General features: G+C 39.1%; 1 protein-coding gene across 1 annotated transcript in view; it reads left to right on the top strand.

The window, feature by feature from the left end:
* Positions 1-4,129: 4,129 nt before the first annotated feature.
* LOC137262263 (uncharacterized) overlaps positions 4,130-23,348 on the top strand; it is a 32,823-nt gene continuing 13,604 nt past the window's right edge. Inside the window, exons 1-9 of the mRNA XM_067800070.1 lie at positions 4,130-4,393; positions 9,242-9,261; positions 9,545-9,626; positions 10,168-10,259; positions 17,038-17,128; positions 17,656-17,792; positions 18,737-18,822; positions 19,751-19,833; positions 22,223-22,324. Coding sequence (XP_067656171.1) covers positions 4,333-4,393; positions 9,242-9,261; positions 9,545-9,626; positions 10,168-10,259; positions 17,038-17,128; positions 17,656-17,792; positions 18,737-18,822; positions 19,751-19,833; positions 22,223-22,324 — 754 coding nt within the window. The 5' untranslated portion in view covers positions 4,130-4,332. The remainder of the gene's footprint in view (positions 4,394-9,241; positions 9,262-9,544; positions 9,627-10,167; positions 10,260-17,037; positions 17,129-17,655; positions 17,793-18,736; positions 18,823-19,750; positions 19,834-22,222; positions 22,325-23,348) is intronic.

Below are 23,348 nucleotides of genomic sequence, written 5' to 3'. Positions count from 1 at the left end.
AGACAACACATACAAAACAAGAGGTACACATACATAAGGACACAAAACACCCATTCATATGTCAAGCAGTGCTAAAACAGCTAGCAACAACGTCCAGTATATGAGGTAAGGATAAATGTGAATGCATAATAGCACATTTAAGAATCAGAGCTGTATACAGGCGACATTAAAAAGAAAAAGAAGATTTTGCAGAGGAGCATTAGCACTAAAAGTATTTATATAACAGTTTGAAACTAGTGATCAAGTATTGTAAAGTGATTAACAACATTAAAATAACTCATTTAAAACACTGATGCTTGCTGGGATGAAAGAATTTCGAGCCCTGTTTGTTCTGAATATCGGCGTACGCAGTCGACGGCCAGAAGGAAGAAGTTGAAATTTCGGAGATAGGACATGAGTTCTGCCATTTATAATTGTACGTGCTTTCTTTCGAAGTTGCTACTTCAAATAGTGCCGATATCTTGCATTTTTAAGTCCAGAAATTTTACTTGCTGAGTTAACAATTTTGGAAAGTTTACATCGATTTTGAGCAGACAGGCCCCCATACCAGCAATGTACACTGAAAACTAAAATACTTTGAATAAAAGACTGATAGAACAATGACAATATGGTTGTGTCAATCTTAAAATAACGAAGACGACGTAAGAAGTATAGCCGCTTTAGCCCTTTCTTGTGTATGTAGTCAGTGTTGCAGTTCCAGGTGAGCTTAGAATCTATCACTGTGCCAAGATACTTATATTCCTCAACTCTATCTATTGTTTCGTTTATCAATGGCAATTGGCAGTAATTCACTTTTACTTTTCCGAAAATCAATAATCATCTCTTTCGTTTTCTTAGTTCCACACCATAGGTGTCCGAGAATTTATTTTGGATACATAATTTTGCCAAGATTGGTGTTTGTTCTGTTTAAAAGTACGCCGCGCCTTAGCATTTAAAATTTATCTAAATTATGCACCATAGGGTGGCGACAGAAATAATGTTCTGCCTTTTTCCCTTGCCTTCTAGCTTGTGAAATCCCAAATATGACATATGTTGCATTTGACCACTTTCTAAATGGCATCGAGTAATCATAGCTTGAATATCGCTTTCATGAAATGCTGAAGACGGAGAGATATAAAGAGAGCATAGTGAAAACGTTGCATGTAAAGCATGTAAAGTAATTCTCACGGCAACAGCCTGCAAATTAGTAATAAGTGAAACAGGGCTATGGATAACGTTATGTTTGCCTAGGATGGAAGATTCTCCAGTAGCCCTATCAACCGGAGGTGAAAAGCAATGATATGCATTAAAATAACGCAAGTCAAATGTATAATCTGTCTTTTTTACATATGTCCTCTGGAGACAGAAGGTGTACAATCTTGGACTTATACCTGTGTATCATTCAAATTAGTCCTCAGTCCTCTGCAGCATCGTTCTTAGTTCTAGCTATGTGTTGTTTATCAGCTGTGGATTGAGACGTTGAGCATGATTGAGATGATGATTTATGATCAGAAGAAGACTTTGATGTACCAGGAAGTGATTCCTCAGTCTGAGATGATCTCTTCATCAGTTTCTTTGCCCCAGAAAAAAGGATATTTTGGGTATGTTTTATTTCTATTTTGTTATATTTTGTTAATTGTATGTTTTTGTCCAAATTGCACACTGTTTCGAAAAAGATAAATTTCAGTTGGTGCATTTCTTAAAATTGCTATCACAACCTTCTGTTGTGTGTGTCTTCCCACCACAACAAACAATGTGCAGGTAGTAACAACGTATCCATATTTCTGGCATTTAAAAAACCTGAGCGGGTTAACTTGGGTGTTACAGTAACCTGCCTTCGCGAATAGGTGTTTGTTTGGAAAGTTGCATTGTTTTTTTGGGTTGGGAAATGCTTTACATAAAGAACACCTTGATCTCTCATTTCTGATGCTATGTCAAGTTCAGACATAGCAACAAACAATCGATCACGATCTGTCACGATACCTTGAGCAGAGACCGTGACCGGAATGCCCACAAACGATTCAATACTCATCAGATTGGTTACTTGTGTTTTTTCCCCGCACTCAACTAGCAGCGCACCCGAATGTGAGCGTCTTATGTTCTTAACATCCCAGCACTACTTTGACTACCCTTAGATACAGCAAAAGGGTTAAACTTAAATGGTGTCTTGTCAGGAGTTTCGGTCACAACGACACGTAGCCAATACTCAATCGATAGAGACGGTCTGTGGTCAGTATGAGCGGGGTTAATTTCAAGGTGACGTTTACATTTTTTAGGGAGTGGGGTAGGGGGAGAGGGGGGTTCATAAGCCATGGATAGTGTAATATGGTTAAATATCCGAGCTCTCCACCCACCACGAAGTATCACAAGGACAATGCTGAAAACAAGTGAGTCTCCAACTTGCAGCACAAAGGATACTCGGATGATAATACTCCAGCAGGAGCTTTAAAAGACTGTAGGCAAAGTTTAGAACATAAAATACCTTGAAGTCTACAACGTTTTCGATGAACAATAAGGACAAGACCAAAATTCCAAATCATATTTGTGCAATGATTGATATGTTATAATCCACGCACAGGGCTTGGCATGACCAGCCGATAGGTTGAACCGGGCCCATTCAACCACCCTGTAGGTGAAGTCAAGGGTCAAAGTGGTGTGTTGGGCAATAGGAGCACGGTTGCCGTCCCTCAACCACCAGGATCCCCTCCTCCACGGACACAGGGTCGCAACACGTGGGAAACGGGTTGGTGGACGGAATATGCCCCCGGGCCAGCACGTAGCGTTATCCAGCGCCCATCACGAGGAGGTGACTCACCACGGGTGTCACATGATGCTTGAATTTCATTATCCATAAATATATGCTACAAACAAAAAGATAGTCATATACACACTTAACAGTCAGGAGGTCACTAATACTCTAGGATAAACGCAACTCGAAACGACATGTTGGAACATGCAGTTAAGCAACCAATCCCACATGCATTAGTTTGTTGTGTTTGGGTGTTTGAATCAAACATGGTGCTGACGAGTCTCGGCAAACCTTGTTTTTCTCTGATTTTGACAATGTTTCATTTCACTTAAACGAATGTTGAATCGGTTGCTTCACTGCATGTTTTATCATGTCGTTTAAAGTGCCCATTGAGCACAAAAAGTTGCATTTACTTTAGGGTATAAATCACCTTATCACGTTTACGTTTATATATTATCAAATTTCAGGGTGTACCTTTTGCTTGTCGTATATCATAGTAGCACTGCTTGAGTGGTTTTTTTAAATTCTGAATCAGTAATACTTTCATGAATGATGCGTTCATTTGTAGCAGCCACATGCCGTTCAATCTCTGGTTTGGAGGAGCACGTAAATATGGTTTTACGTTGAGTCTAGCATTATTCCATCATTATTCCAGCATTATTCTGGAAATTTGAAATTCATCCATGGACGGACTCGAATTCGAACGGACTCGTGTTTATCTTAGCCAACCCCATGGTTCAGTGGCCTAAAGGAAACCTTTACTAAAACATGTATAATATTATGTATACAAAGACAAGTAACTTAAAACACGCCATTCACTATGCATAATTTCCTGGCCGAAACTAATTTTGTTTTAAAACTCACGTTCCACAGGGGAACACCCAGTTCCGGTTCTGTGCTATTTGTGCTTTTCCGTTCCAATGTCAGTTTGCTTGCAGGATATCTCCCCCGCAACGCAAATATGCTATATCCCAAACCTCAAATACACTGGAACGATAATATGTCTTTCATGAGAAGATGACACACGTTCATTGCAACATCCGTGAATGTTCTTAGTCCAGATCTTAATCTTCGCTCAAGCAGCCATCCAGTGCATTGTAAAATTATTCCAACCTTATCAGAAATTATACTGTTTTTCGTGTGGGATATACAATATTCAACGACTTGATATTGTAAAGTAGGTGATTAATTGTCACATCACCACGATTGACAAAATTGTTTGTATATTTTTTTCAAGTACAGGAAACACTACCTCTCCTTATGACATAAAAAGATTACCTTGTTATATTTCATGTTTACATTAAACTGTATCAAGCCATTCGAATGACAAGTACAAGGTTAGATCGATTGTCGTTTAATGTAGCTGACGGTCCGTGTATATAAACTTGCCTTCCACTTTTTGTTTTCACCGGGACTGATAAGAAACGACGCGCGTGTACGTATGAGTAGCAATACAGGGGGTCTGATTGTGAAGGCGGTGAGGTGTGTTATCTGACAATTTGTCAACTCCATAAACACTGCGCATGCTCATATCAGTCCACGTTGCGAAAAAAACACAGAGGAAGTACAAATGAGTTTGATTTGATTGCTGACATCCGTTCAAAATGATGCTTAAGGTCGTGTTGTTGTGGTTGTTCGTTGCCGGGAAGGAATGTAAAGCAAGTGGTAAGTATTTACTGTATCACTGTTTTGTTTACCGTTATCAGTCATTGTCATTGTTACGTATAGAAAACTCTTTGTTGCCTTGTATTTGGCGTACGACGAAAGCTTTGTGTAATTGATGTTTTGTAAGTTTGTATACACTTGTAAATATGTGCAGGAATAATTGTGGAAGCCTCACATAGGCATGATGAACGCTGACACAATGCTATTTCAAACGTAAGATATGTTAGATTAGAGGTTGTGAAAGCTGCGGTGGCTGAGTGGGTTAAATAGCTTACTGTTTGTGGTGTGGATTATGTGCCTGACTCTAACAGTGTGGGCTCGAATCGTGGATTGATTCAACCAAACAAACATATTAGAATTTGAACCTTCTGAAAAATTGTAGCTCCGAAATAAATTGATATGTTTCTGACGCATATACATTGGAGGTATATGCTGACTGGTGTGTTGGACGTGAAATGACAAACACAAAGACCTGTCCTACTCAGACGGAACTTAGAATTGAAACAGCGTTAATGCCACCGGTACATTTTTTAGCTTTAGTTTTAGATTTTAAGTGACATTTACACGTATATAATTGTTCTTGTACATCATTCACCATAATACTACTTTATATGTATATCACTAATAGTATGTGAAACACTTTACGTCAGATATGCACGTGTAAAAAGCATTATGCATCTGCAGAGCCGTTGTGAAAATTATAAAATGTCCATATTTGTAGATACACACATTGTCTTGTATGTCTAATGCGTTCATATGATTCGGCACTGTATAGAATGTGAGATACAATCAACGAAGAAACCTGTTATAAAACCATTGGGTCTAAATTTGAAACAACAACTTTACAATTTGACCCGATATTTCATTTGAAGCTGCCATTATGCGCCTGCCTTTACGTCAAGGAGGCGACATCATAAGAGGACAGGATATCACAGAAGTGGAATACGCCTTTCTAAAACGAAAGAAATCACAGCACGCACGATCAATAGACAGTGTTTTCTCCAACATGTCAATCTCATTTCTTATCTGTAATTCAATAACGGGCGAGGCCCACGTGGATTAAGTTAGCGATTCATACGTGAACTGGAGGTTTAATATTAAATCCTCAAGGAAAACTTGCTTCAATCTACAAACCAACTGATAAGCTCGATATTACTTGGCTTCCCAGTGCATGTCGGTTTTCTGATTTGAACGGGATATTAATCCACATTTGATTAATTTATAATGGCAAATGTTTAAAGTTCTTGAAAGGCATTTGAAAACTGGACGAACATGAAAACATGACAAATTTTATAGATGATAATAAAAACTAAAAAGAAATTGTTGTCCATAAAACAAGTCATGTCATGTCCTATATTTATTTCTTTTACATACTTAAATTTGGCATTTAATCATAATCCTGTTTATGCATTACTTGATAAGAATGATAAGAATGATTGATCATTTGTTGAATATATATCTTTTTCCAATGTTTAAATGCGCACTGTGAGTGTGTAAATATTGTTTTACGTTGTTTGTAGCAATATTCCACCAACATCACGGCGGGGGACACCAGAAAAGGGCGTCACACATTGTTCATTTGTACCCATGTGGGAAATCGAATCCCGGCGTGACGAGCGAAAGTTTTGGCCCTAGGCCACCACGTGGGGCACATTATGAACGTTAACGTAGTCCACCCTATTTGCTCTGGGTGTTTCATTTCATGTGCTTACCCCCTTGTAATACAAACATTTCTACCTTGTAAGACCATTCCCACGATTCTCTCAACGATTTTCTAACCTAGGGAATAGGGATACGTCTCTGCCTTAACGGTAAGATGTGCTCTAAACTAAAGGATACAACTCTTGTCTTACCGGTAAGATGTGCTCTAAACTAAAGGTTACAACTCTGTCTTACCGGTAAGATGTGCTCTAAACTAAAGGATACAACTCTTGTCTTACCGGTAAGATGTGCTCTAAACTAAAGGATACAACTCTTGTCTTACCGGTAAGATGTGCTCTAAACTAAAGGTTACAACTCTGTCTTACCGGTAAGATGTGCTCTAAACTAAAGGATACAACTCTTGTCTTACCGGTAAGATGTGCTCTAAACTAAAGGATACAACTCTTGTCTTACCGGTAAGATGTGCTCTAAACTAAAGGATACAACTCTTGTCTTACCGGTAAGATGTGCTCTAAACTAAAGGATACATCTCTTGTCTTACCGGTAAAATGTGCTCTAACCTAAAGGATACAACTCTGTCTTACCGGTAAGATGTGCTACGGTAAGATGTGCTCTAACCTAAAGGATACAACTCTGTCTTACCGGTAATTAGACAGTTTTGTGTTCGGTGACCCGAATTCTGAGGTACAAAGTACACTATTAAATATCTTGTCAGGTGCTTGTAACATAGTATTTAGGTGTCTCATAATCATGTAAAATATATCATTTAAACAACAAATAAATATAAATACGAGATAAAGCAACGTAAGATTGTATCCTAAAAAGGAGTTATAGAGAGGTTTCCTCAACGTCCCTCTTTGTGATTATAGATGACACGCTACGCTGAACACGACCCTACTGGAGACTAACTGACCCTGATTCCTGCACGTGATACCGAATGGGTTATTTATATCAGTATGCCGAAAAAAATGTTTGGTGTCGTTTCTTTTGGATATTAGTCTATATCATACAATGTAGAATGTAGTTTTCTTACACATCTCCTTCAGAGACAAATCCAAATGACAATGTGTTTATAAGTGACTAGCATATTTCAACGCCTTTTGACATGACCCGACCGGGGATCGACCCCACGAAATTCCGCTCGCCGGGTGGACGCTCTACCCACTACATCACGAATGTAAAACGTAAACCAACATATCTAAGCAGACATCTAGACCATAAGATCAAAGTAAATGAGCTTTGATTTGTTACGTTTGCCTCTAACATGTCAATACTTTATATAAATAATTACTTTAGTTAGTTCATGTATAGTCTGTATACAGCCGGTCGTTTACACAAAGCAGAAAACGAGTGAGAGGCTTTCCCTTGACGTTGTAGAAGTAGCTATCGTACGTCCGTTAACTTTAAACCAATCGAGTGACATGTTTCAACGATACGTGTGAAGCTATCTGGACGTTATCACCAGATATTGGAATGTAATTACGTCACTTGACATAAGTACCAGACACAATAACGAAATTTAGGCGTGGTCTGTTTAGTCGGACAGGAAATGTCGCATGAGTTAATATCTAGTCGCACGTTACTTACTCGAGGATGTTTGGTATTGATGTTCGTTGATCGTCAAATATTGTCTGTTTTAACAGTTAAGTGGTTTTCAGAGCTTATGTCAGATGACCTCAGTTTTAGGTTATCAAGTTCGTCTGACGACGTTTGGCTTCATAGTATCTCGCATGCTGGGCCACTAGAGTCAGATCTGGGAGGGGGACTAGTCTGATTTGTTTGTTTGCTGTTCAGTGCGGCACTTAATTTAAAGTATGTCATTATTGTACTTCCTTACTTTTAAAATGCCACCCAAAGACGTTAAACGGCGCTTTCAGTAATATTCCAGCTACACAGAGGCGGTCTGTAAATAAACAAGTCTGATTCAGACAATTCAGTGATCAAGGTCATGAACAGCGTTCCACGCAAAACAGGAATACGATGACATGTGCCACGGAGCTTGACCCCCCAATCCAGTAAGTCGAATTTTACAAGTATGGGTGGCTGATGTTTAGGTCTAACTCGGATCATCTCAGGCGAAGCCCGGCTGAACGTAGCTTTCAAACTTATTATACATCAATATTGACTTGCATGAAATGATGTTTTTCCACGCTCCGGTCCTCGGTGGTACTTTTGCTTGTTGATTTGTACCATTTCAATATCTGTTCCTTACGTTACGAAAATACCCAACGTGGTATGGGAATTTTAAATTTAAGGAAACGATAAAATATGGATGATGCTATATGCTGTATATGAAAATGTATCATACAGAGCTTTCATCCATTTGTCATCCGTGCACATATGCATTGTCTAGAAGCAGCAGCATACATCACTGAAGCCTTGATAACTTCACACAGGTACAACAGGATCAACTTGACCTGATCAAGTGAACACCCATGCATTGTGTGAGCATGTCATAACTGGTTGGGTCTTCTATTGTGAAGGGATGCCCCAGTGTCAGTTGATTGTCAACATGTCCGAACAGCCTACAAGGTTGTTGTGTGACTTCTCAGTGTCGTGCAATCTTCAGCGATGTCCAGTCTTTCTCTAAAAAGATACAAGATCGCTGAATATTTTGTATGCAGGCTTCGCACTATCGCAGCGTTAATACCATCCTCTGCTCTTCTATTGAATGAAGTTTACTCGACCTCATTTGACCTCCCAGTCATGCGCATATAGAGTATCTCTGGTCAAGATGAAAACGACCACCGTCCTTCCACTGTCGTTTTGGCTACACATACAGTTGGCTATACATATGAAGAATACATCTTAGCAATAAACGCATACAAGTACTGATCATTGACTGTCGAATCCGTTATTCCTCACCTATGATCTTTTGGGGGCATGTTTATGAGCATGACTTTTGATTGCGAGAATGAAGTCTTCAGTTGCATGAACCAACTTTGAGAGTTCGAGACATAAGGTTAAATTTATACCTATAAGAGCAGCTGGGAATTACACAAATGTAGTTCGAGACATCAAGGTAAAAAACAATGATTAATAAATGTATGGGAATCGACAGGAACCGAGGAATGAGTTCGTCTCAAACGAGTTCAAGACATTGGGGTTCCATCGATGGTCTGACCTTATGAAATGGAACCCATACAGATTAATGATCTAATATACCGTTTCTTCCTTGGTTTGCAGCGCCTGACAGCACACCAGCTGTAAGTATTCTTGACAAGTATTTAGTTACATTAACTTCGGTGTAACTGACTTGAAACTCACAGTGACAAAGTTCAATACCATTTTGGACTCTCCTGCAAACTAAAACTTGAGTATTGTACTGTCGATCCAAATGGTGGTAAATGGCTGACTAGAACCCGGAGTGAATGGTCTTAAAACAGGTAAGGTACGCAACTCTACACATCAACCTTTGACATCAATGACCATTGTCTGTTGGGCATTGTCTTGAATCTTGAATTCGTTCCACTTTGCTTATTGTTTCAGCTAACAGCATGTAATGAGAGACTGCAACAAGTGCCCGATCACACTGCATGTCTCCAGCCATCACCTGTTGTCAAAAAATCAGGTATGTCGAAGTAGAGGCCGTTTATTTTGTGGTTTGTTGTTTAACGTTGCACTCACCAATACCCCAGTGGTATGGGGTGTACATATATAGTGTATACATGATTCTTTTATACTCGCATTGTTTGTTCTCATGATCTGGTTTATGATTTCAACCTTTCCCAACGGTTTGTGTGACCACGGCAGGACATTCTGAACGGCAAGACATTCTGATTGTGTCTGCACGGCAGGATATTCTGATTGTGTCTGCACGGCAGGATATTCTGATTGTGTCTGCACGGCAGGATATTCTGATTGTGTTTGAATGATGCTGCTATGGCTGCGCTTTTGGGAACTGTAACTCTGACACTCAACATGGTGTCCGATTTTCGTAGATCGATGCTCATGCTATTGTTCAAAGAACTGGCTAGCCCAGTAGCTGAAATATTGCTGAGTGTTAAACAGCCAACCTTATGACGAGTATCATTTAGTCGTGTGAGATGAATAACACTGAAGCAAGAAACAAAGATCTATTCTACTACTTCTTACCACTGGATTCATTTCAGGTGTGAGTGAAGATGACAAGAAAGTCATTATCGACGAACACAACCGATACAGAAGCGGAGTGCAACCGCCGGCTACCAATATGCTCAAAGTGGTATGTAAGCGTCAGTGTACGCATCCATTACAAATACAAAAGAGTGTTTTAAGTAAATGTTAAGCGACCATTTTTGCAGCATATAGCTAAAATGTGCCTAGATATTCAGATTTCACAAATAAATACCTGTCTATGTTGCGGTATCATCTTGATAGCGCACAGAAATACCAAAAACGAATTTTTCATAAGAAATCATCCAACGTCGAAAGATCAATTCAGATTACACCATGATCACGTGTTAGGAACACTCGTATACTCAACGAGACTTGTAGAGTAAGAGTGAGTGAGTGAGTTAATACTTAACGTCACATCGGCAATATCTCAGCCATATCGTGACGAGAACATTCAACAATGAAAATGAGCATATATAAATCATAAAAACCCGTCAACGAAGGACAGTAAAACAGCTAGAATATCACAATTTCAATTAAAACTAGCATGGAAAGTTAAAACTAATAGCACTATTTAGACAATACAATATAAAAACAGACTATAGATCGCCAACAACAGAAGGTAGATCACCACACTAGGAACCATGGGTCCCTAGTTGGATTTACACCATCCCTTCAGCTGCTGGCGATTGTATGAAAAGTTAGCCGAAATTAAAAGAACATGAATGCTACGATTAAAATCCTGGTAGACTTAAATTTACCGTGAATGTTTGTGGACTTACGTACCCTCTCAGGAGGACAATAATTTTACAATACTTCAACCCCCTTTGAGGGTACAGCCACCAACAATTCAAGTTACTAATTCAAACTACCAATCATTAAAATGCATCTATTTACACAACATAATTTTCAAAATTCCACCAAAAAATCAATTTCTTTTAACAAACCAATGATTAAATGACACCTAACAGTGCTAAAAAGGTCCTTGATAGTTTTGACATTGAAAAATTTATCCCTTGTGATGGAGAATTCAACACAGTCAAGCAGAATATGCTTGACCGTGACTCGCTCATCACAAGGGATACAAAACGGAGGATCCTCACCTTTTAAAAGGTATGCATGAGTGTATCTTGTATGGCCAATACGACATCGTCGCAAAATGACTTCTTCAAATCTGGACTGGCAACCCAAGTATGTATAACCAATGTAGGGTTTTATTTCATGTAGTTTATTTATACCTACTTGGGTGTCCCACTTCTTCTGCATCAGATCACGAGTGTAAGCTCTAATGCTAGCTTTGTAGTCAGAATAAGGAATACGAAGTGGTGTCACAGATTTGTTGAGTGCTGCCTTAGCAGCAAGATCGGCCATTGCGTTACCGGAAATGCCAAGGTGGCTGGGTAACCAACAGAAGACGTTTTCGTACTGGCCAGTAGCAAGATCATTATATAATTCAATAATTTCAATTAAAAGTGGATGTTTACAAGAAAGATTTTTAATCGCCTGAAGGCAAGAAAGAGAGTCGGAATAGATTATATATTGTTTATGTTTATGGCGTCTTTGAATATATTTAAGAGCTGTTAATATGGCGTTAGCCTCAGCGGTAAAAATAGAACTGTTGTCTGGTAATCTAGAAGATATTGTTCTGGATCCAATGACAGTGGCACAAGCTACTGCGCCACCGTCCTTGGACCCATCTGTAAATAAGGATTTATAACTGCTATATTTATGTTTCAGTTCATTATATTCTTGTTTATACTGTAATTCATTAGTTTCTGATTTTTTAAATGTGGTCAGTGTTAGGTCCACTTGGGGCCTAACCAACTGCCAAGGAGGAGAAGAGAGAAGACGGGAAGGAGCTATATTTTCCATCTCAATGCCGGCAGCAGCAAGAAATGGTTTAATTCTGAAACCAAGAGGCGGTACAAGCGAAGATTTCATATTGTATAAGTCCTCACACAGAGGACTGAAAACACAGTTATATGCAGGGTTTGACTCACTGGAATATAATTTTGTTACATACTGTAAAGCTAATTTGATACGTCGCTGCTCAAGAGATGGCTCATCGGCCTCAACGTACAGGCTGTCAACAGGTGAAGTTCGAAAGGAGCCAAGACAAAGTCTTAGACCTTGATGGTGAACAGAATCTAAAAGTTTCAGGTTGCTTTTACAGGCTCCACCATATACAATGGAGCCATAATCAAGTTTTGACCGGATCAGTGATCGATAAAGTTGCAGGAGGGTAGCTTGGTCCCCTCCCCATTTAGAATTTGAAACGACTTTCAACAAGTCAAGTGCCTTCAGACATTTAGTTTTGAGGGATTTGATATGTGGTAGAAACGTTAAATGTGAGTCAAAAATTAATCCCAAGAACTTGGCCTCCTTTACAACTTTGATGGGAGTGCCATCTAGAGATAGTTCTGGGTCCTTATGTGGCTTATATGTTCTGCAAAAATGTATACAATTAGTTTTGGACTTCGAAAATTTGAAGCCGTTTTCAAGACACCATTTATTTATTTTGTTTAAACACAACTGCAGCTGCCGTTCAATAGTATGCATATTTTTACCTCGGCAAGAAATATTAAAATCATCCACGAAAAGCGATCCATCAATTGAATCGTTTAAAACTTTTGATAAACTGTTGATCTTGATGCTAAAAAGAGTGACACATAAAATACTGCCTTGTGGAACACCCTGATCCTGATTGTAATGATCAGACAGGGTAGAACCCACACGGACCTGGAATTGTCTGTCATTTAAAAAGTTGGCAATAAATTGAGGCAAACGACTTCGCAAACCAAAGTCATGTAAATCCCTCAAAATACCATGTTTCCAGGTTGTGTCATATGCTTTTTCAAGATCAAAAAAGATAGACACAGCATGTTGTTTATTAATTAGTTTAACAAATGATTCCAGTCGCACTAAGTGATCGACAGTACTTCTGTTTTTACGGAAACCACACTGTATATCTGTGATAAGATTATTTGTTTCCAAGTACCAAACAAGTCGATTATTTATCATGCGTTCCATGGTCTTGCAAACACAGCTAGTTAGTGAAATAGGTCGATAATTGGACGGATCCGTATGATCACGTCCAGGTTTAGGTATTGGTACTACTATGGCGTCACGCCATGACGGAGGAAAGTTACCCGATGTCCAAATATCATCAAAAATATTGAGAAGAGTTTCTAGGCAGGATTCCGGTAAGTGCTTCAGGAGTTGATAATGTATGTTATCAGCTCCAGTAGCAGTGTCATGAGCTCAATCAAGAGCAGTATGGAGTTCATGAATAGAAAACGTTTCATTATAATCTTCCCCATTATCAGAATTGAAATTAATAGTTTTCTTTTCTTCTTGTTTTTGATATTGCTGGAATTTTGGTACATAATTTGAAGAGGAAGAGTGTTTAGCAAGGGTTTCACCTAGTTTATTAGCAATATCTGATTTATCAGTAAGCAATTGATCTCCATGTTTAAGATGATGGACAGTAGATTTAGTACCTTTACCTTTGATTTTCTGGACCATGTTCCATACCTTGGACATGGGTGTCCGAGAATTTATTTTGGACAAATACTTTTGCCAAGATTGGCGTTTGTTTTGTTTAAAAGTACGCCGTGCTTTAGCATTTAAAATTTTATATTTATTTAAATTATGCACCATAGGATGGCGACGGAAATAATGTTCAGCTTTCTTCCTTGCCTTCCTAGCTTGTTTGCACTAATCGTTGAACCATGGTTTTCTTATGTGTGGAACTACAGAGGAATTTGGTATACACTCATCAGCTATGGAATTCAATTCATCAGAAAAAGATTTAATAGCATCGGGAACGTCAATAAAACGTTCAGGTTTAAGTTTTTCAGCACACAGTGTTTCATATAAAGCCCAGTTAGCCTTTTTAAAATTTCGTCTTGATGATGGAGGAACATCGGATGGAGTTACAGCTTTTAACATAGTAGGAAAATGGTCACTTCCACAGAGGTCATCGTGGACTGACCATTCGAATTCATTAAGTAGTTCTGAATTTGTGAGTGACAAGTCAAGAGCAGAATAGGTCCCTGTACCAGGATGTAAATATGTGTTGGAACCATCATTATAAATACATAAATCATTGTCAGAACAAAAGTCAGAACAATTTCCCTTTAGTGTTTGTAGTTACACTACCCCAGAGTGGGTTGTGCCCATTTAAATCTCCCATTATAATACAGGGCTTCGGGAGCTGATCATATAGAGTTTGAAGATCAGTTCTGGCAAACGTCGAAGACGGAGAAATATAAAGAGAGCATAGCGTAAACGCTACATGTAACGTAATTCTCACTGCAACAGCCTGCATATTAGTATTAAGTGAAACAGGGCTTTGAACAACGTTTTGTTTGACTAGAATGGATGATCCGCCAGTGGCCCGATCACCCGGAGGTGCAAAAGAATGATATGCATTAAACTGACGAAAATTAAATGTATCTGTTTGTTTTAAATATGTCTCTTGGAGACATATTGCTGAAGGTATAAAATCTTGGACTAATAGCTGTAATTCATGTAAATTAGTCCTCAATCCTCTGCAGTTCCACTGTACAATATTACTAGAATAAACTATCTTTTGGGGGGATTTATTGGGGATCTACCCTGCAAACGGAGGGCGACAAGCTATGTGCCCTAGAATGGACGTTTTCAGAAACGCCCATATCTTCAAGAGACCCATATTTATTAAACAATTGAACTTTATTTTGTGACCCTTTAGGAGGTCTACCACTTTGTTGTTTTGAAGCATCAGGCTTTGGCTTTGGTTTACTTTTCACCGTTTGTTGATCATCAGCTGTTGATTGAGACTTTGAATGTGACTGAGATGATGATGATTTGTGATCAGAAGACGACTTTGAGGTACTAGGAAGTGATTCCTCAGTCTGTGATGATATTGCAGGGTACAAAGGCCGTGGAGAATCACAATTTACCCAAGTCAAGGTAGTTTGGCAGCCTGTGGTTGATGTTGTTTTAGAGCTAGAACCCGATGATGGTTTTGCTATTGTAGCATAACTTTCTGGAAGATCAGATCTCTTTACCAGTTTTTTGGTCTCGGAAAAAGAGATATTGTGTGTGAATTTTATTTTATTGATCTCCATTTGTTCTTTCCAAATTGGACACTGTTTAGAAAATGAAGAATGATCGCCTGAGCAATTGGTGCATTTTTTATAATCACTGCCACAATCTTCTGTTGTGAGTTGAAAAGCGCTTGACGTAGAGTACACCTTGATCCTTCATTTCAGAACCTATATCAAGTTCCGACATATCGTCAAAGAATCGGTCGCGATCTCTAACGATACCTTTGCTGGAGTTCAAGGTTTTGTGTGCAGAGACCGTGACTTGAATGCCCACGAAAGATTTGATGTTCAGCAAATTAGTTGATTGTTGCTTTTTCCCGCACCCTACTAGTAGGCCACCTGAACGTAAGCGTCTAATGTTCTTCACGTCCCCTGCAATACCCTGAATGCCCTTGGATACATCAAAGGGGTTCAACTTCAACGGTGTCTTGTCAGGAGTCTCAATCACGATGAAACGCGACCAATACTCAATCGATGCAGACGGTCTGTGGTCACTATCAACAGGGTCAATATCAAGTGGACGTTTTGTTTTTTTGGTTGGGTTTTCATAAGCCATGGTTAGTGTAAATGGTTCATCATCCGAGCTCCCCACCCACCACGGAGTATCACAAGGACAATGCTAAAAACAAGCGGGCCTCCAGCTTGCAGCACCAAGGATACCCGGATGATATACTCCAGCAGAAGAATTAAAAGATTAATAATTCCACCAGATTGGCCCATGAGCCATCGCCTTCTGGCATAGGACTCTAGGCAAATTACAGAACAACATATTTCAAAATCAAAAATGTTTTAGATAATAAAACCAAGTCCAAATTTTCAAATGTGTGCATTGATAAATATAAAAAATACTCCATGCACAGGGCTTGGCATGACCAGCCGATTGGTCGAACCGGGCCCATTCGACCGCCCGTCTAGGCGAAGTCAGATCCAAAGTGGTGTATTGAGCAACAGGAACACGGTTACAGGTCCCTATTGCCCTCAACCACCGGGATCCCCTCCTCCGCCGACACAGGGACGCAACCCACGGCAAACGGGTTGGTGGACCAAATATTCCCCCGGGTCCACTACGGGGGTGGCGGCGAGCTCTTAGCATTACCCAGCACCCACCACGAGGAGGTGGCTCTCCACGGGTGCCTGTAGAGTAAGAGCATGAACGTGCAATCTGTCGGTATGAGTAAGTTTTTAAAAGTGGAATTGCATATTGTTGATGGGTATGTTGCACGGAATAGACACAGTTATGAAAATGGAACACAGTGAAAACTATGAAACATACAAGAACTAAGCCAATAGGGAAAGTGAACCTAACCTCACGCTCAAACGTAGTCATTAGTGTGGGGACAGTGAATCCGTGGACATAAAATGGTCTAATCCTCGTGCAAATGAATTGTACACACACAGTGACTGAGCGAGTGGGTTTAGTTTTACGCCGCCTTTAGCAATATTCCAGCAATATCGCGACGGGGGATACCGGAAAGGGTTTCACACAGTGTACTCATGTGGGCAATCAAACCCCACTACTCCTGTGCACTTGAGAAATGTGAAATGAGTTGTATGTTTATTACCAGGGTGTCATAAAGGTAATTACGTTCAGTATACCTGTGACGAACTATTAGTTTGATCTGCTGGGTAAAACGTGTCTTTATCATGGATGATTACGTAGAGCTTGTGCAGTATATACAGAGTAACGAAAATAACGGAACATTTAGAGGCACGCAAGAAAGTGCGCCTTATTATTAAGCCCAAATGGTAATTTCTGCCTTTTTCTGGCAAGTAAAATCGGGTGTTATGTTACAGTACTGGAACGAGGAGCTGGCGCTTATAGCTCAGGCATGGGCCAGCAACTGCAAGGTGGAGCACGACGCCATGAGTCACAGAAACATCCCCGGTACGCTACATTTAATGATGAAATACATAAATACAATAAACATTTTAACATTTCAACATACCGTATCAGTGTACAAAATGATTTGATGAGAACTACCCCGACATGTTTGTATTTTGTCTTAATCATGATTTGTAGTGTATCAGCACAGAACTTTCACCTAAAATAGCAATTACTAGACGACATATCACACGAGCTTTCCTTCACGGTGTTAATATTAACCTAAACGTCATATACCTTTCGAAGCGGCGTTAAAATAATTGATTACTGATCAACACAATACAGTCCGTTTGGTTCAAAAGCGGATTGACAGACCGCAATTTAACTGGAAAACATACAATACTCAGTGAAATGCACACCTGGTTGTTCTTCTCTTTGCATTCCTCCTTCGTAAGAAATAGCAGTCTGATGTTTTGATTATGATCAGCGTTTCAGTATTGTATGCTTATTAGTTGTCGAGTTCGATTGCGATTCCTCGGTCCGTTATTTTAGCCTAACGGACTATACATGCACGTGTCTAATGGTATTAGGAGTGTACCAGATTGGCCAGAATTGGGCAAAGGACTATCCCCACTGGTCAGATTCTATAGCAGCGTGGCACTCGGAGGTCAAAGACTTTACGTACAACGGAAGTAACGTACCAGACAAAGTGGGGCATTATACGCAGGTAAGACAGGTTTATGTACATATTCGCAGCAAGGTGGGTGAGAATGAGTATGGTTTTATGCCGCTTTTAGCAATATTCAAGCAATGTCACGGGGCACCAGAAATGAGCTTCACCCATTGTACCAATATGGGGAATCGAACCTTGGCCTTAGTCATGACAAGCGACAGCTTTAAGCACTAGGCTACCCCGCCGCCTCACGTAGCAAGGGTAACGTAAAACATTACATCTGTACATATTTGCAGTAGAAAGCTTTGCCGCTTCTGTTCATGGTAACGTGAGTTGAAATTAACATTATGCAGCAAAGTGTGTGAAAGACGAAATGTGTTTGTTTGTGCTTTTGTTTGCGTGTGGGAGACAGTGCGTGTGAACGTATGTGATGTGGGATGTTTGCGAGTGTGCGTGCGTGCGTGCGCGTGCGCGCGTGTGTGTCTATGTTGGTGCTTGAGTTTGTGTGTCAGTAAAAGAATGATACAGTATTTTTTTTCCAATTTTGGACAAGTGCTAATAAATCTACCTTTCCATCGCAAGTAATTGTCGATCTCTCGCTTTTTGAATTTGGTTTGTCACTGAAGTGTATTTAATATACACCCAAGTACAGAAAGATAATCTATGTATATCATTTTACGGTGGATTTGGTATAAAGCTTCTTGCAATTTCACATATTGTTTCTACTGCATTAGAACTCTGTCCAGACATACTGGAACAGCTAAGTATCGGAGAATGCACAACAGGCAAACGTATTCGAAATCGGATGAAGTCTGTTAAAATACGCAAGTAAAATTCCACATGAACTATCTGCCCTATCGAAGAGACCAATTTAAATACTTCCAGTTATCCGAGTTTCGACCTAACCGGAAATTATTGATATAAGAAGGAATACACTTGGAGACAAGTATGGCACATCAAAGTTCGACTCTGCCGTTTCTTACTATGTCTATTTACAGCTTGTATGGGCCGACACTACCAGAGTTGGATGTGGATTCGCAAAGTGCAACACTACGCTGTTTTATGTCTGCAACTATGCTCCTGCGTAAGTATATCATAACGGAACATTAGTAGTTAGGACAATGGTGCCAATATATTGTACCAAGATGCTTGAAGATCATGTCAACAGAGAACAAGATATGCAAATCATGCTGTTCAGTGTATTCAGAAGGATTCTGATCTCTGAGGGCTCATATTAGTAGAATTTGTAGTGTGTGAGTTCAGTTTTACGCCGCACTCCGCAATATAATTTTGTAAAATACTTAATCATGTATTTTCACCGATCTAACCAGAGGTGTCAATATCTTTCCCTACTTACACTGTCTGATTTTGAGGAAATATAACCTAACTTACTTGACTGGAGACAATACAAAGTTGCCATAGGACTATTTCACTGAAGGTGAATGTCATTATTAGGCAAAGCAGCTAAGGAGACATGACCTCCATGACATGTGCGATAGTAAAAGTATGTTCATATGAGTGAGTGAGTTAGGATTTTACGTCACATCGGCAATATTTCAGCCACATCGTGACTACAAACAAGTTACTATTTTACAATAAACACAGGTTAAATATTAAAAAAAAACTGTTAGCGAAGGACAGTAAAACAACTAGTTGATCACTGATTTCGGTTTAATTCTAGTTATTAACTCTAAAACACTTCTACTATAGATAAAGATACAATATGGAAACAGCCCATATGTTGCCAACAACCGGAAATCACCACGCCTTGGATAATGGGGTCTTACAGTACATGGACCCTAGCTTGATTTACACCATCCCTTCTGCTGTCAGCAATTTGGATAAATCTAGCCGTACATTAAAATGACATATATACTAAGATTACAAATAGTAGTATGTTTAAATTTTCTTTGCATGTGTTGGGACTTACGTACCCACACAATAATTATTTTCATGTGAAAGTATACATGGATATGAAAGACATTCACTGTGTTTGTTCTTATCCGTTTCAGAGGGAACAGAGGTGGATACAAGATACCATACAAGAAAGGAACACCTGCGGCCGAATGCAAACAAAAAGATAACAACCTCTGTGGTAGGCATTGTTTGGACATGGAACTTTCGCAGAATTTTCTTTTCTTGTCCACTCCCACTTTTGTCATGATAGCTATTTTGCCCTTTCCGCCAAATGGAATCAGATGTGACTTGTGATCATTGATTGATTGCCGTACTCAGCAATATTACAGCTATATGGCTGTGGTATGTAAATCATCGAGCCAGACAATCCAGTGAACAACAGCATGAGCACCGATCTACACAATGGGGACATTTGTCAACGCAATCAGCGAGCCTGACCACCCAATCCCTTTGGTCGCCTTTTACGAGAAGCATGAGCCGGGTCTTCATGGAATACAATAACGGATAGACTTGTGGCAGGATGGGTCTTTCTCGTATATCGGCAATATATATATAGTTTTCTTGAACTTTGTACACTAGCCAGACATGATCAGTAGTGTCTAGTTCAAGTAATTATGGCCGCAGTTTCTTAATGACGTCTGTGTCGGTTATGGCAAAAAATCGAAAACCGTTATCACAAAATGTGTTGCAAATGGGTATAATTTAATAACATAATAGCTATAGACACACGATGTATTAATTATAACACACTCTAGCCTCTGTCAATAAATTTTTAAGTTAATTCCACATTGAAGCACTGAAGTAGCCACAAACATCAGTACACAAAGGAACTGAGTGAGAAACCGTAAAGAAGAGACACAAAGAAATCTTATACAGTTAACAAATGTATTTCAAAATTAGCGCTGTCTACGAATCGACGTTTCCGTACGAATCGATGTCAACACCGACATAATGACAATGACATTACACAATAGCATAGCGGTAGAAAGAAAATCAGCTACTGACAAATACATTGGCAGAATATAAAAGAGGTTATAACAATAGAGACAGTGATAACAATATCCACCTACATGAAAACCAAGAGATGGGCAGGTTTATTAAGAGATACACTCTTTCATTTGGGGTTTGAAAATTCTGAGTTTCACAGTTTGTGGATAATCGTATTGGTTTTGTGAGCGAAATTTCACAAAGGGTTACTTATCCATAGAAATATGTCCCTTATACAGAATGGATCTATGACATAGGTACTGGAATGTGGAAGCGTCAGGTGTTTCCACATTTTAGCACATATACCATAGACCAATTGTAATAGCTTCCTAACGTAAGACAGGACTATATCTTCATACAATGGAAACGCGAGAAACAATTAACAAATAGATGTCAAGAAATGTAATTGCGCTTTCTCGATTCCGCCTCAGCTCAAACATGTTTATGTTTGAAAAAGGCAGATATCGTGTGCCCAAAGAAACATTTGACAATAAGTCCTGTCCTCTGTATCTAAATTATGTTCACGACGATTATCATATTCCTCCTTTGTCCGCAGTGTCAAGTCGTAAGTGCTGCCTATCAATTCATACTTTATGTCCAACCAATATTATTATGCGTGTATGAAAATATGTAATTGGATTAGATTATTTTTTTTAGTATTCATTACACAATGAAAACGATTTTATGAGATATGATTCGATACGATACGGTATGAAATGATATGATTTGACGTCTGGATCTCATTCATTCAACTATTTCAATGTCAAATCAATTAAGAATATTTCTAATAAACTAAATTATCATTTAATAATTGTTGGATACATTTTGAATAACATGTCTGTATGTAGAAAAATGTCATTTTATTAATTTTACAACAGCGATTGTTAGTGGCTATGCTTTCAAGGGGGTTAAAGTATCGTAAAATTATTGTCCCCCTGATTGGATACATAAGTCCCAGAACTTTCAGGGTAGAATCTTCACGTCCAAGTTTTTATACGTGGTATTTTTGTTATTTTAAATTTTGGCTAAATTGTCTTACAATCTCCAACGGCTGAGGGGATGGTGTAAATCCAGCTAGGCTTCATGCAGGTAGCAAAAGTAATGTAAGTCCCCATGGTCCCCAGTATGGTGATCTACCTTCAGTTGATGGTGATTTTTTGCCCGTGTATTACATTGTATTGTCTTCTCTCATTACAGTGCTTTAGTTTTACATGCTAGTGTTATGCTCATATCTGTGATAGTCTAGTATGTTACTGTCCATTATCGACAGGTTTTACTCTTCCAGATATTTTCATTTTATTAAGTGATTTATTATTTCTCGTCACGATATGGCCGTAATACTGCCGATGTGACGGTAAATATTAACTCACTCAGTCTTATTTATTCATCCATGGTACATTGTGTTTTACATGCTTCAGTTTTTTTAATATCCTGGATATTCAATACAAAACAATTGCATAAATGAACTAATGATAATTGGAGTGAGTGAGTGAGTGAGTGAGGGAATGAGTCAATATTTAAAGTCATATGGGCAATATCTCAGCCATATCGTGATGATAATTGGAATATTCTACTTCCAGATTGTGGAGGGAAGGCATGTGAAAATGGCGGCACGCTCAACAGAACATCTTGTGCCTGTACATGTATCATAGAAACCTTCTATGTTGGTGATGTGTGCAAACGTAAGTATCTTTCAGTAGTTTTTGCATGTCTAACACCTTGGGCTGTGTTTGGTAAACGCCGCTCGCGTCAATATTCCAGATGTGCTTCGACAAACAAAATACTCAGAATGTCTTGAAATGTAAACACAATGTGAAACTCGACAACCCTCTAGGCCAGGTGGTGGCCAAAGCCTGGTTTGTCTGCTTCTCGTTGTTTATCGCCGCGCTCAGCATTGTTCCATCTGTGCGAATACCATCTGTAAATGACTGGATCAAACTGGACCAGAAAGTCCAGAGATTGGCATCCTGAGTATCGGTCATGATTGCAATTAGGAAGCAATGATATGCACGGTTACCTTTTAGTTTCCTTAGGCGCCTCTTACATGTACGACAATCCGGAAATGTAGTCGAACCTTTCCCGGTTTCCTGGCGAGTTTCACATGACGGGATTTGGCTCTAATTGAATATACAAAATGACAGGCATATACTAACTACATGTATACAGTACAAAAAACTGCTTGAATCATGATGATCCCAATCAGAGATAGGTCGTGGTGTAGCGATATAAATGCCAACGTTCCGGACAACAATGCAACAAATAGAGTTCAGAGAGCAATGTTGGACATGGACCAAACTTCAGAATCTCCTGGTAAAGCCAAGGGACGCAACTAATTACAATGAACTGCGATTATTTTGCCAGACAACGCGGTTCTCCATAACTTTTGCATAATTGTACAAATTATATAAACAACATTCTGTAGGGTATTGTCTAATAAAAGTGAAATTTTGAATTATATTCAGCATGTGTAGGTTGAAAATGTTGAATGCTCTTTGTCAGAATTAGTTTGCCAAATCCAACAACAATGCAACCTTCAACTGTGTAGCAGTTCTTGGAAATGTGCAATTGATATTGGAACTAAAAATTAAACTTTACTTCTCTGAAACGATGCATTATGGACCATAGTAAGAGAATATTGTATGAATAGACAGACAAGTGGAAACGCTCCTTGTCTAATAAAATGTAAGTTCTTCTCATGATTTGTTG

Source organism: Haliotis asinina, chromosome 14 (genome assembly GCF_037392515.1).
Source record: "Haliotis asinina isolate JCU_RB_2024 chromosome 14, JCU_Hal_asi_v2, whole genome shotgun sequence".
Taxonomy (NCBI): Eukaryota; Metazoa; Mollusca; class Gastropoda; order Lepetellida; family Haliotidae; genus Haliotis; species Haliotis asinina.
The sequence above is the reverse complement of the archived record's forward strand: the minus strand, read 5'-3'. Positions and strand labels throughout refer to the sequence as shown.